We start from the raw sequence: 14,875 nt of genomic DNA on the forward strand, positions 1-14,875 counted from the left end.
CCCTCTTCCTCTTAGTGCATTCAAGGCAAGACTTGGGTTTGTCATACAAACTTTCAATGTGAAACTAACAAAACTCCACCCTCCCTGTTCCTCCCCATCCCTGCCTCCACTTTACCTTAATGGGCAAGTCCCTCCTCAGTGTGTTCTTCTTCCTCCACAGCTTCTGAAATGATTGGGAGCTGTAACCAAGGGAGGGGGAAAGAAGGAAGGAGAGATCTGGGGATGTAGGGAGAGATATGAGTGCAAATCCTTTTTATTTGAGAGCCCAAAGAATCTAAACTATTTGGGCAAGTGGATTTCAAACTGGGTTTCTCTGAGCCCTCAGGGCTCTCTGGGACTGGGCGGTGAGGTGTCAGGTTGGTGCAACAAGGATCATGCTTCCCATTTCTACTGAACAACTAGATTTTCCCAGTTTTGATTTCAACTGGACAAAGAGTTACAGGGCTCTGAAGTGAAAACTTGACAATCAGCAATTTGACTCCACCCTATATCTGACAGATAAGGAGACCCGAGTCCTGACACTGAACTGCTGGCCTGAGGACACATGGAGGCTTCAAGACCCTGCCCAGAAACTTCCTGCTTCTAGGACTCCTCCCAGCAGGTCCCAGGCTCACTGAGGGGGCAATTCTCATCCCTGTGGGAATTCCCAGGTCCCCCCTGGTGTTCCTACAGGACAGGCATGCCCACCTGGAACTTCTCCCCATGTCTCTTTCAATCGATGGATCAAGGTGCTCTGCAGAGCAGGGAGAATGGCGTGAAGTGAGGAGAAGCTCCTGTGGATCAGACATTCCTGGGGAAGGAAAAAGGATAAGCCATGAGGTGGAGGGCTGGACATCCACCTGCCACAGCCTATCTCAGCTGATAAGACAGACACTCACAAAGTCCCTGCAGGCTACACTCGGACTCAAATGATAAGGACCGCAGGGGGGATGATTTTAGCTCAAACTGAGGATGGAGTTTAGGTAAGAATAAGTGTCCCCCAATGGCACAAGCAAGTCAAGGCCAGTGTGCCACTGCACAGGTGGGGACTAGGGTCTGTGCAGGGGCTTCAACCACAGACCCCAGTCCTGAGACCTGACCGAAGAGAAGAAGGAGTTCCCAGGGTCTGGGTGAGGGGGTCCCCTGGGCCTCACTCACAGCCTACCTTGGCTACCTCAATCCAGTGCTCAATCCCTGGCCTTGTCTGGGGTTTTCATGCTCCTGTCCCCCAGGCAGGTGGTGATTACACAGTGGACCACGCTACTAAACTGTGACAGTGGCACGGATGGTAGGTGCCAGGTGCTCCTTGCCATTCTTGTTTCTCTGAAACCAGATGGAGCCTAGGCAGTCTTACGGCACCACTTTCTTGAACAGCTCCTGGAGAGGAGGAGAAATGTCACTTGACCTTTTGCCACCCCAGCTCATATCCCACAGTCCGCCTAGTCCTAGGCTAGGGCCCATTGGTCTAAGCTGAAGCTGTGGAAGCTGAGCTTTGTGGGTGTGTCTTGGATTTGTTCTCTTCCTATTGAGACGCCCACCAAACAAGTGACCCAGGGCTCACTGCTGGCAGCAGAGAGCACAGCATTATCATCTATCCTATCCTCACTACGAAAGCACCACAAAGTGGCTCCAGCCTGCACATACCAAGGTAGTATCTTCTGCCCATCTTGATAAGCCCTTTTGGTCTGTCACCCTATTCAGATGCACACTCTCCCTGGGTGCCACAACTAGAGGCTTTGTTTGGAAGTTTTCCATACAGTCTTGGACACATCAGGTACCTAATCAGTACTGATGTTGGTGAGGACCCCCTGGGCAGAAGGGTGGGCCACCCACGAACTGAGTGCTCATCAGGGAATACCCCTCAGCCTTTTAACGAGCCAGCGTCCTACCAAGCTATGTATTTGTCCTATCTCATCGAATCTTCACAGTCACTGTATGCAGCAGGTTGGGTCAGTAACCTAGGTCTCCTGTTCACATGTGGATAGCTGCCCAGGGGTTTAAGAAACTTGTCCAAGTCCCATGCTTGGTAAGCAGTGGAGCTGGGATTGGACACAGATCATCGGAATCCAGGTCAGAGAAAAACAAGTCTTGGGCATCAAATGCCAGAACGAAGTTCTGCCCCAGGGCCACCCCACCAGCCTAGCTGCTCACCGCATCCATCATTGTCAATTGCTCTGCCACCAGCTTGGGAGGGAACGACAAGATGTTCAGCTTCTCTCTCAGCCCACGCATTGTGCTCTCAAGTGAGGGGCAGGAAGGCTCTGGTGTTGGAGCTGGCACTGGCCCAAGCTCTGGAGTAACTGCTGGGGCTGGCGATGGACCTGGTTCTGGAAATGCCAGAGGAACTGCCTATAGCTCTGGAGCTGCTAGTACAGCTGATGCTGGAGCTGTGAGTAGCTCCCCAGCTGGTCCCGGAGCTGGAAAGAGGGAAAATTTCACCAACAGAAATGGCTTTCCATATGCTCTTCCAAACATAGAAACCACACCACTACTTTTGTGAGCAGCCCCAGTCCAAGGACCCCTCTTCTGGGAAGATTTCCTAGACTGCAGTCCACAAGATGAGTGGTCTAAGGCTAGTCTTTTCTCCCATCCCAACCTAAAACTTGAGAACTTCCTCCCTGGGCACCCAATCAATCCGCCCTCCCCACGTGCTCTCATACACCCTTCCTCATTCTGTCTCACCCTCTGCTCTGCCTCAGTGGGCTCTGGGTGCATCGTGTGTGCAAGGAGAAGGCGGGCACGTTGCTCCGGGTCTGATCCGGGCATATCGAGCCCTGCGTAGTCTACCACCAGCCAGAGGCAGGGAAAATCTGGGAGCTCATAGAAATCCTCCGGGTATTGGTCCAGCAAATGCCCAGGATGGAGGAGATGGCATTGGGGACAGGTGGGTAGGTAATACAACTAGAGGCCTGGCCTTTCCTTCCATGCATCCTCCAATGGGATCTCTGTGGGGAGCTGGCCTACTTGCCAGGCCCTACCTGTCCAGAGGCCAGCCCCACCCCAGCACCCACCCCCACTCTGGCTGTCTTGGCAATGGGAGCATGGTCCTCCAGCAGGGGGTAGCCTACATCATAGGAATCTCTGGTCTGACCAACTGTTTCCTTGTACTGGGAGCCTGACCCATTCTTGTTTGTCTGCCCTGGACCTTTCCTCCTGGATGGTAAACTCCAGGAGGGGAGGGAGTTGGTTGAGTGCTCTGCTCATTGCTCTATGCTGACACACAGTAGGTGCTCCATAAATGTCTTATGGATGAGTGAACAATGGAGTCTGTCCTCCTTCCTGCATCTTCCTGGGGCCATCATGGCAGCACCACCTCTAGTTTGTACACCCACGTGCCTTATTCTCCCACTCCATATGTGGGCCCATCCCCCACTAACATTGTGTTCCCAAAGGGCATGGTTGCAGCCTGGTCCAGCCTCAGGTGCAGCTGGGCACACAGCACTCAGGTCTGAGCCAGGTTGGGAAGGAGGTTAGACACTACACCTGTTCTGGGCCCCAGGGTGGTCGGTAGTGTAATGCCGGCAAGCTGAGCTGAGATGAGGCTGGCTGGGGTAGGGATGAGTCTTCTCAGGTTACCTCTCTGAGCCTGCTGCCCACCTCCTCCACCAGGTCCTCTGGACCCTACTAAGTCAGGGAACAGAAAGGCCCCCAAATCTGCAATTCACGTAAACAAATTAAAGTAACAGGAAATGGGCCAGGGCACAGGAACAAAGCCATTCCTCAGAACAATTGGGCAGGGTATCAGAAAACAGCCAGCAAACTTCCTTAAAGTTTTCTTTCAGAAGCAGCTGGATAAAACCAGCCCCAGGGACATGCGCAGAACATCCACTTATGACGACTGTGTGACCTTCCACCAGGGGCAGTGAGGGGCTGCAGCTGCAGCTTGAGAATTGAACTGGGGGAATAGGCGACTACACAGGTGCAACACCCCATAATAAGTCCTGCTACGGATTCCGGAAGCCTCCGGGACAGGAGCTGTCTAAAAGCCATCTTAAAAAGGTGCTGCGCGTGCACCTTAGTTAACCTATCCCCACCCAAAATGGGCCACTTGCCAGAAAACTCCGCTTATGCCTCTGAATAAACACGAGCCTTTTACTCTTCTCCCCCCCAACCCCCCCACCCACCCCCGCATCAAGAATTTTTAAAAACCCATGCAAATCCTTTGTTCTGGGACACGGGGGTAAGCATTGCCTAGGCCCTCCTGTTCTCCGCTTGCAAGCCTCTTTAACAAAGCTTTGCTTGTGTGGAAAATTCTCCTTGCCTTACCTGTTCATTCTTGACCAGTAAGAGGCAAGAACCTTATTCAATTAAAGGCGTAGAGGCGCTGGCAACACCACCCCAGCTCTTTGAATCCTTTCCTGCTACAGTGGGAGTCCACAGACTTCAGCCCTCTGGTGGGAATCATAAGACGTGTGAGACCCAGGATTTCTGCCCAGCCTAAAAAAAAAAAATTTTTTTTCTTCTCAGCTGCAACTCCCTCCACTCTTCCCACTGGTCTGTGGAGATAGGGGCCCCCCTCCTAGACTCCAAGTCCACTCATTTTTTTATTTGGTCCTATGGGTCTGCCATTCCCGAGGATGTATGCGTACCTACGAGAGGCTGTGAGTGCGCCACAGCAACGTCCCAGGTACATAACCGCTTGTGAAGTCTACCGTTACTGTCTGATACACAACTAGCACATAAGCCTAGGATGGCAGGGGTTTGTGTCTGCGTTGCTCAAGGAATGATGATGCTAAGTGCCTAGAAAATACCTGTAAATGGTAGCTGCTTAATAAACATATGAAGAAACAATGAGCTGCTGTCTGCACCTTCCCAGATACCTGAGTAGGCCAGTGTCCCTCTGTCACCCTTAGGGTTGCTTGCTCCAGTGACAGGGACTCCAAGATGGAATTTCAAACTTCCTTTCAAATGAGGAAACGGTTTTTGCCAAGATCCTGGTGTCAGTGAGGGGTGAGGCCGAGAGCTTCATCATGGAGGAGAGGAACGTGAATAAATAGGAACCACCACAGCCCCTTCAGCAGCCCTTTCTACAGAGCCAGGCACTGAGCAAACACTCCCCATGGCCGATCCCATTTAATCCTTATAATAACCCTAGGAGGGGGGTCCTTTCACTTCCCTGCTTTTCAGAGAAGCAAAAGAGGTGACATTCTCAAGACACACAGCTAATAAGCAGCAGATTCGCCACTGTGCTGTAAAAGGGCAGGCACTTACTTTTTGAAAAGGACTTCTAAGAGCTGTTTGGTGGTGCTGAAGGACCGGTAAGTGGACAGAAAGGCAGAGAGAGGTGTAGGGGGTGTCATTCTCCTGGAAGGCAGGCACCAGGGGCTCCCTAATGTTTCAGTTGTAAATGCTTTGTGTGTCTGCATTGAGGACTTGGTATACAGGCTGTGCACTGACTCATTTTCACCCTGGAGGTAGCACGAAGAGGAGACATAGATTGTGATGCAGCACCATGAACAACTAGGAGGGTAGGGCGTGGAGTACACACAGGGAATCCCTAAAGCATAACATCATTGTCATCATTTTCATCATCACAACTCTCCTCATGAATCTCCCCAAATCACATGATTTCTCCTTCAGGAATTCTCTGTCCCCCATGGAGCTCTTTCCCCAGTGGACCCTGTCTTGTTCTGACCACTACCTATCTTATTAGCTAGGTAGGTATTTCCTACCTGCCCACCTAACTGGGACCCCATGAGGGCTGTGTGCCTAGGTGCATCACAGCGGTGGCTAGGCATGAACTGATCTTCCCTGGTCCACTCTGTGTTACCTTTTGGGTTCTTTCTGTCAATTGGCCTGAGGGCTCTAGGATCGGGGGCGGGGGGCAATGTCCAAATCGTTGAAAAATATTCTCACTCTATGATTTCCTGAACCTGTTGCCTCTGGAGAAAATGCTGGTGGTGTAGTGGTTAACTGCTACAGCTGCTAACCAAAAGGCTGGGAGTTCAAATCCACCAGGCACTCCTGGGAAACTCTGTGGGGTAGTTCTACTCTGTCCTATAGGGTTGCTATGAGTCGGAATCAACTCAATGGCAACGGGTTTGGGTTTTTTGGTTTTATTGCCTCTGGAAGTTGATACGCAGCAAGAAAACATCTTGCTTTCTTGAGCTTCTTTGCCCAAGTGAGCTGGGTAGGGAGTTTTTCTCTACAATGTGGTGCCTTGTTACTAGAGTTCCAAGTTCTGATGGAATTATCACCAAGGAAGTATGGTCACTTCCTATGTCCCCTTACCTAGGCCTACTCCTTGAATAAGACCTCCCCAATAGGCCTCTGAGTTTCACACTCCTCTCTCATGCCATCTCTGTATCTGTAGACAGGTAAGACAACATCATGATTCCTACAGCCTTCCAGGACACCTAGGTGCAGTCAGTGCCCCAGCTTTGAACAGACAGAGCTGGCTTCAACCCTGGCTACTCCTTACCAATTATGTGACTCTTGACAACTATTATGCCTCTCAAGACTCCCCAGTGCCCACATCTGCACAATGGGGATTATGCTAGCATCTACTTTCTAGAGACATCATCAGGTGTTCGTGAAGTAACATCTATAAAACCCACGGTCTGCTGTCATGTGTAGCTAACGCACGTGCTTAAGAGTTAGAAAAATTCCAGCAGTGGTGGGAAGCAGTATGGAGTAGAACTCAAAACAGGGCTGGGTTCTGGGCTGTGACATTGGGAAAACTGCTTCTGCTCTTGGTCTCATATCCCTGTCTGCACCATGAGGGGGATGAACTTAAATACAAACTGGATACCATCGCCCTCTGGCATAAAAGCTTCTAGTGGCTTCCATCATATTTAGAGTCAGATCCAACTGCCTCATTTCAGGCTGCACATTGGCTTCCAATGATCCCACCTCCTACACACATCCCTGTGCATTGCCGACTTGTTAAGTGTGGCGTGGACTCAGTGACTACCTTCTAAAAATTAGAACAGGGCAAAATACACGGGATTTTCATCTTACACTTTCTTTCCCTTGTTCTCTCCTACCCTTTACTCTGGGGAGCAGCACAATAGTATGAACTGCCCTGTGGAGAAGCCCGTGTAGCCAAGAGCTACGGGAGGGCCCTGGCCAACAGTCAGAGAGGACTTCAGGCCCTTAATCCAACAGTTCACAAGAAACCAAAACCTGCCAAGAGCACGTGAGGGAGCTTAGAAGTGGGTCCGTCCCCAGTCACAGTTCGGTTGAAACCACAGCCCTAGCCTCCTGAGAGACCTTGAGTCAGAAGTACCAGCTAGGCCATGCCCAAATTCCTGATCAGCAGAAACTGTGAGATATTTTATGTTTGTTGTTTGAGCCACTAGGTTTTGGGGAAACACTGTCACAGAACAGCCGATAATACAGGCTACCAAGCCACAGGGTTTGGCCCAGTCCTCCTCTTGTCCCCACGTCCTCTTCCCAAGCTCACTCTGGCCACCTTTCATCCCTCTTCTCTGGACAAACTCATGTGTGCCTCTGAGTCTCTGCTCCAGCTGTGCCTTCTCCCTGTCACCATGTTCCTAGCCTTGTGCACTGCTAGCACCCTCTTGCCATTCTGGTTGCTGCATAAATGTCACCTCAGCGAGTCCCTTCAGAACTTCCCACCTAGTAGCCCACTGGGCCTCCCTCTCAGCAGCCTGCTGTATTCTTGCTATCACACTTGCTCTTTACTTTCACATGTGTTCACATGCTTTATCCTTCTCGCCTCCCTGACTGTGAGCTCCTGCAGGGCTGGGACCATGTCAGTCATTTCTAGAACCGTACCCAGTGCATAACATGTGTGAGTATTCAGAGCATATCCCAACCCATAGTTGGTGAATAAATGAGACGATCTCTGACCAGCTCAGACTGTGGAGGGCAGATCTTAAAAAAAGGGGTGCAAGTTGGTTCTGAGTCAGGGAGACCGCCAGAATGACCTCTGAATGACTCTTCCCTGCTTCTGTTGCTCCAGCAAAGCACATGACCACCACTGAGAGTAGAGGCTATTCGCCCCCTGGTGGCCAGTGCTAGCAACACAACCCCAGGCCAAGAAACCACAAAACACACATCCTGTTCAGGTGTCATCAGGACAGCTTCTCTCCTTGGCCTTAGCAGGGCAAAGAAAGGGATAGGACTTACAGATGCCAAGGTCGGGGTGGGGGTCTTTGAAATCTCCCTTGCCATCCTCTTTCCCTCAGTTGGCCCTGGGTGTCCAGTTCACATAGGACACATCCTCACCACAGCCATGGCAATGACCCCGACCCCACATCCAAAGGAAGACTCTGAGGTTCCAGCAAGGATTGGTCTTGGCCCTGGAACCTGGACTCATGGCACAGTGCTCTCATGCTCTGTCCTACCCCAAGTCCCATGTCCCCCAGCCCCAAAGCTCTCTCTGCTCAGATGGACCTCCAAGGACTAGAAAGCATTTTCCAAGGTCCACGGAGTGACGTTGGTGATCGATGGAGAACCAAGGCCAGCAGACACCTCTTTGAGTCTGCGGAACCCATGGGGTTACCCATTCCAGAACCCAGTTATAGAGGAGAAAACCGAGGCCTTCTTTCCTGTTGCCCCCTTCACACTAGCAGAGGCTTACCCTAGCTCCAGGTTCTCAGAGCATCAGGCTGGTGCTCCAGCCCAGGCAGACCCATGGGGACCTCTGGGCTCTCCTGCCCATCAGCCTAGCCTTTCCCCCATCTCCATGCTATGGTCCCCTGGACCCATTGCTAGGAGACTGCATGCCACTGTCCGTGGCAGAGATTCTTCCCACCTCCTACTTCCTACTCCTTATCTGCTCCTCCTCTGACCCCATCTCCATGGTCCTCACCTGTGAGTTTCGTGTTCGTGCCTATGAGCGTGTAGGGATGTTGAGAGGAAAATGTCCCAATGTGGCAAGGGGTGAGGCAGCAGACCCCCACACCTTAGGGGCTCTCATTCCCAAAGGCAATCCCAGGAGAAGTTGAGGTCTGGACTAGGAGGCTAAAACCCTTCCTGATCCTCTGCACTCTGCCCACCTCGTGTGCTGTGGGCCTTCTCTCTGGGCCTCATTTCCCCCACTGCACAGTGAGGAGGTGGGGGTGGAGCAGTGTAAGTGCACCCACAGTGAGGACCTGGTGTCAGCCTCCCTCCACACTGGACTGGGGGGGCAGTTTGCAGTGACCACTGGTGGACAGGCCTCCCTAACACAGGTGGACGCTGGGGGACACTTCATGGAGGTGCCACGCCTCCTGTCCAAGGCCATGTGCGCACACGGGGCTCTATGCAGGCCTGCGCACTGCACAGATCTGACTCCAACTTGCTACACAGGAGCTCACATAATGCGCCAAAGCTTCCACTTGCTCATCTGGCCCCCCACAGTGCCCGAAAACGCTGCCACCTGCTCTGTGCTCCTGTGAACCCTGACGCCCTGGTGCCACCCCCAACTCGAACAAGCAAGGGCTGATAGGCACTGGATGTTGGGCATGGAGGGCCTGGAGGTGCTGGAGCCACTGAGCAGCTCCCCTCCCCGCTGTACACACTCTTGCTCTGATGCCTCCTGCAGGGCCTGCCCGGGGGACTGAAGGGCCTGGAGACACTGAGGCAGGAAGTAGGTGCATCACGGCAGAGTCAGACTGTCCCTCTGCTTCCTCCTCTACCCGCTCACCCTCTGTCCTGGCTGAAAGGGCCCTGGGAAACTGAGGTCCAGCCTGTCCAGCCCAAGCCCTGCCTACTGTTACTGTCTGATCCACAATTTGAATGAAAGGCCAGGAGGGCAGGGATCTGTGTCTGCTTTGTTCACGGAATGATGCTAAAGGCCAAGAAAAGCGCCTGCACATGTTAGGTGCTTACCATATATTAAAGGAATTAATGAGCCGCTGTCAGTGCCTTCCCACAGATCTGAGTGTGTGGGCTGTCCCTCTCTAGCCCTCAGAAATCCCGGCTCTGGTGGCAGGGACCTCAACATGGGATTTCAAACCTCTTTTATAAATGGGGAAAAAGTGTTTGGCAAGGCCATGGGATCAGTGAGGGGTGAGGCAGTGATCTTACTCCTGGAGGAGTAGAACATAATAAATACGAACCACCACAGCCCCCGCAGCAGCTGTTTCTACAGGCGTAGGCACTGAGTAAGCACTTCCCATGGCCTATCCCATCGAGTTCTTACAATAACCCTATGAGATGGGTCCTCTCGCATACCTACACTTCAGAGGAACTAAGATTCAGAGAGGTGAAGTGACACACAGCTAGTAGGTGGCACTGTGCTGTAAAGGGGCGGGTACTTACTGTGGGAATAATAGGTCAAAGCTTGGTTCTGTGGTGCTGAAGGATCGGTGGGTGCACAGAAGGTGGAGATATGGGAGACATTGTTCTTCTGGAAGGCAAGCACCAGCAGCTCCACTATGGTCTCAGTTGTGAATTCTCTGTATGTCCTCACTGAGGAACTCTTTTCCATGGTCAGGGACGACTCATTTTCACACAGGAGGTGAGGCAAAGGAGGGACATACAGCCAACTGCGGCACCATAAACAACCAGGGGCGTACAGTGTTGGAACACACACAGGGCACTCCCAAGCCCTCAGTGACTTTTGGGAAGAAGTGGGTCATGATTTCCTTGAGGGCAAAAATGTTCTTGACTTTAAAAGTAGAATTTGAGGTGGGGCAATAATTGAATATATTACTATGTTCAAGTCATTTTATTAGCTGGGTAATTACAGTGCCTCCCTGTATTAAGAGTATTATCCCATACATACTCACAAAACATCCTCATTCTAGAGATGAGAAAACAGAGGTTTAGCGATGTCAAGTGCTGTTAGCAATCATACAGGTCAGAACTCAGAACCATGCAAAGGTCAGGCTGTGTGATACTCCCTGTATTCTACCTGAGTCTTCGCCTGTTCCTGACGTGGAAGAGAGGGTCTGGTGAAAATTCATTTCTCAACAGATTGGAGGCAGCATACAGGGCAGAAAAAGAAAGACACTCGCAAGGTGTGGAATCAGCTTGCAGAAAGCAATTTGGTCTTTGTTCTCAGTTTGTTCCAGCCAGATCATACCTGAGGCTAACAAGTGAGGGCTGACTAGACCAAGAGGGACCACCTGGGGGCCCAATGTTGTCTAGCCTCAGAAGGCATGATGTAATCTGTTATGGCCACCTGGGGAGGCTGATAAGAGCCCTGAACAGGGAGGCGCAGATGGGCTTCCTGGCTGATGAGAACATCGTCTCTCAGGACGGTGTGTATCCCTTGGGACATGGATACTCCAGGTCAGGAGCCCTCCGAGACCTTGCCCTATATGTCACTTCATGTGTACCCTTTTTGCTGTAATAAATCTATAATTTTAAGTATACTACACTTTGCATGAAATTCTGTAAGTTGTTTCAGCAAATTATCGAACCCAAGGACAGCGTCCTCTTCAATGTGTAAGGCCTGATCCAGCTTCAGGTGGGTCAGGGGAGGGCTACACGGGCAGCTGGTCTGAAGAATGGCGCCCTTCTAACTTGTGAGCTCTACCCAGCTCTGGGTGCCTAGGGTCAAATAGAGAGCTCCATGTGGATAGCTGGTGACAAGGATAGAGAAATAGGAAGGTGAGAACTGGGTCACTCTCCATATTTTGGGGAATGGATTCATGCTGATCTTACCACATAATCAGGGGCAATGGGGAGACTGGGCCTTATTGCTCTTTTCTGCTGCTGAGCTGATGTTAACTCATGATGACCCATGTGTTTCAGAGCATTACTGCTCCACAGGGTATTTGTGGCTGTAATCTTTATAGAAGCAGATAGCCAGGCCTTCTGTGATGCTGCTGGGTGACTTTGAACCACCAGTCTCCTGGTTACCAGCCACACACAAACTCTGTGCACCACCAGGGACAATGGTTGATGAGGATGGAATTTGCTGCAATGACTCTGATTCACAGACATGGGATTTTGGAAGCAAGGGAATGAACAGGTGGGGGCCAGGAAGCCTTTGTAACCTGCGGCCGCACTGCAACATATGACGGAAAGCTGAAGTTACCAACGGAGCTTAAAGGTGATGGCTCACTATATGCACAAGGAAATGGAAAGTAACAAGGAAAAAACAAAATATACAACACCTTGATCGTTATTTGGAGCCCTGGTGGCACAGTGGTTAAACATTCGGCTGCTAACCAAAAGGTTGGCAGTTTGAATCCACCAGCCGCTCGTTGGAAACCCTATGGAGCAGTTCTACTCTGTCCTATAGGGTCGCTATGAGTCAGAATTGACTCAACGGCAAAGAGTTTGATTTTTTTTTGGGGGGGTGGGTTTGGTTATTATTGGTAATAACTAAAATGAAAGTAAGAGATGAGTTCAGCTTAGATTCTGGCAAACCCGAGATACAGCCAAGAGCCTCAGAGCCATTTCCAAAGGAAATATTATACAGAAAGAACAGAAAGTGAGGGCCAGGCTCACTCCCAAGAAAACAGTGAGAAAAGGCAGAGGGGAGAGTCAAGGGACTCGTCCCAGTAGAGTGGAAATCTTCAGAAGGCTATTAAGAGAAGACTACAGTGAAAAGTCCCACCTAGAATTATTGGGGCAAAGGTCCCACAAGTTAATGAAGATGATTTACAAAGGGTCAGAATCTTCCTGATTGGACCCCTAGCCAGGCATAGAAGGCCATATGCATATGTTTAAGTAAAATTGTTGGTGGGGGAGAGAACACTGGATGAAAAATGGAATATTTAAACAGGCTTCATGTAAAGTGGTTGTATTTCCTTTTTCTGAATGTATTATGGAAACGGATATTGTGTTTAAATGGGAAGCATTTTGCACAACAGCAGGAATGTAAGTCCACCCTTCAGTTAATACTAATTGGATATGCTAAATGGGAACCACTAAGATTGCCCAAGCCCACGTGGCTTGTTATAATAAATTGGGGCTTACGCCACAAGGCTGTGAGCATCGCCCAGCCACAGTTGCTGTGATTTTGGACGAGGAGATTTTCCTTTGAGAGACAATTACCAGAAGAGGGTAAGACTCTGAGTCAAGAAGGTAAAAACAAGTCAGCTTGGTGGACTGAACTGCCTGCAGTTTGCCCCCATGTATGAGTTTTGACTGACTCACGGGCAATGACCAACAGCTGAGCTACAGGGTCAGGTAAAAGGGCAATGGAAACCTGGCCTATTAAAGAGATGCCTGTGTGAAATCTGAAGGGTGCCTTAAAGTAGGACCCTTTAATATCCGTGCCCACCAGAAGAACCTCTTTCCAGGACTGTAGGTTAATTGGAGCTGGTAAGTAGATAGCCTGGTATGCTCGCTTGAGGTGACCACCTAGGTCCTCCATGAAAAGAACGGAAATGGGAGAGACGCAGCAATGCAGAGATGGGCTTAATTTAGACATCTTCCTCTTGCACCCTCTGAGGTACAAAATGCCAAAAGGAACTGTCCTGTCTGCCAAGAGTCTGCAGACAGTTATGGGGCAGATTCCCCGTGGGTGGAAGGGCCTGCACATAGTGGCCAGTCAGACTGATGCTGGTAGTCCTGGAAGACTACATTTACTCTGGACTGGCCTTTGCTGAACCAGTGGTAGATTCAAATGATCTGAATGCTATAAAAGAATTGGAACAGAAGACTGCATCAATTTGGGACTGGTAAGTTGTACTTCTTCAGACCACAGAACATACTTTTATCCACCGAGTAATAACAGGCAATTAAAATATTAGTTATCTAAAACAGGGAGTTAAAGGCATGAAGGGCTGGCTTACACGCCTTCACGAGTGTGTGCTCACACTCAACATGAGAGGGGGCAAAGGAGAATCCCCACTGGATAGATTCATCTTTTTCTGGTGGATCAGGGGAAGAGAGGGTAGGAGAGGACGTTGGCATGTCTATAGCTGTGAGTGATGGAAGCAGGGATGCTTCCTAAGGAGCTGTAATTGTCAGTGAGTGGACTGAGGGAGAGATATATGCCGGACTAATATTACTGCTGGCAATCTAGACCGGTACAGTGGCCAAGCCTAATGTGCCTTGTGGGTAATGCAGCAGGGAAAATCCAAGATCATGTTATTATCTCCAGAGATTTGGAGCAAAAGAATCACGTTGACTCTTAGCTCAATTACAGCCAATGCCTGAAAGGGAGAAGCCCTGAAAACACCTGCCTGTGGAACCAGACAGGGTCTGATGGAAATCTGAAGCAAACCAGAGTGACCTGGGCCTGGGAGAAATTTTCGCCATATGGTGGATTGGACTAATTGTTAGTGACTGCTTGGACTGAGATTATACTGTTGATGGTCAAATGCACAGGGGGAGGGAAGTAAACTTGCAAATGTTACGCATGTGAAAGAACCCATGACCAAAGGCCAGGGGTAAACTTTGCGGCAGGGCTTTGAATTGGTATCAATCCGTTCAGTCATGGCTGATGAAGTGAAACCAGGACCAAGTGGGAGGCCTCACACTACCTGACTTTAGAACCTATCATACTGCCACGGTAGTCAAGACAGCCTGGTACTGGTACAACAACGGATACATAGGCCAATGGAACAGAATTGAGAATCTAGATGTAAATCCATCCACCTAAGAGCAGCTGATATTTGACAAAGGCCCAAAGTCCGTTAAATGGGGGAAAGGAGCTTCTTTAACAAATGATGCCGGCATAACGATATCCATCTGCAAAAAAAATGAAACAAGACCCACACCTCACACCACGTACAAAAACTAACTCAAAATGGATCAAAAACCTAAATATAAAATCTAAAATAATAAAGATCATGGAAGAAAAAACAGGGACAACAAACACCAGAAGAGAAACTAGATAATAAAAAAAAAATAATGGGAGCTCCTAAAAATCGAAGACTTACGCTCATCCAAAGACTTCACCAAAAGAATAAACAGACTGGGAAAAAGAATTTTTTTGGCTACAACATATCCGATCAGGGTCTAATCTCTAAAATCTACAAGATACTACAAAATTTCAACCACAAAAAAATAAATAACCCAATTAAAAACAGGGCAAAGG

At 49.9% G+C, this 14,875-nt stretch overlaps 1 protein-coding gene across 1 annotated transcript in view; it reads right to left on the reverse strand.

The window, feature by feature from the left end:
• Positions 1-4,704: 4,704 nt before the first annotated feature.
• IFT46 (intraflagellar transport 46) overlaps positions 4,705-14,875 on the reverse strand; it is a 32,317-nt gene continuing 22,146 nt past the window's right edge. Inside the window, exons 12-13 of the mRNA XM_049857059.1 lie at positions 5,191-5,387; positions 4,705-4,942 (exon numbers count right to left, since the gene is read on the reverse strand). Of these exons, the coding sequence (XP_049713016.1) occupies positions 4,720-4,942; positions 5,191-5,387 (420 nt within the window). The 3' untranslated portion in view covers positions 4,705-4,719. The remainder of the gene's footprint in view (positions 4,943-5,190; positions 5,388-14,875) is intronic.

The sequence above is a fragment of the Elephas maximus genome, chromosome 17, assembly GCF_024166365.1.
Source record: "Elephas maximus indicus isolate mEleMax1 chromosome 17, mEleMax1 primary haplotype, whole genome shotgun sequence".
Classification (NCBI taxonomy): domain Eukaryota; kingdom Metazoa; phylum Chordata; class Mammalia; order Proboscidea; family Elephantidae; genus Elephas; species Elephas maximus.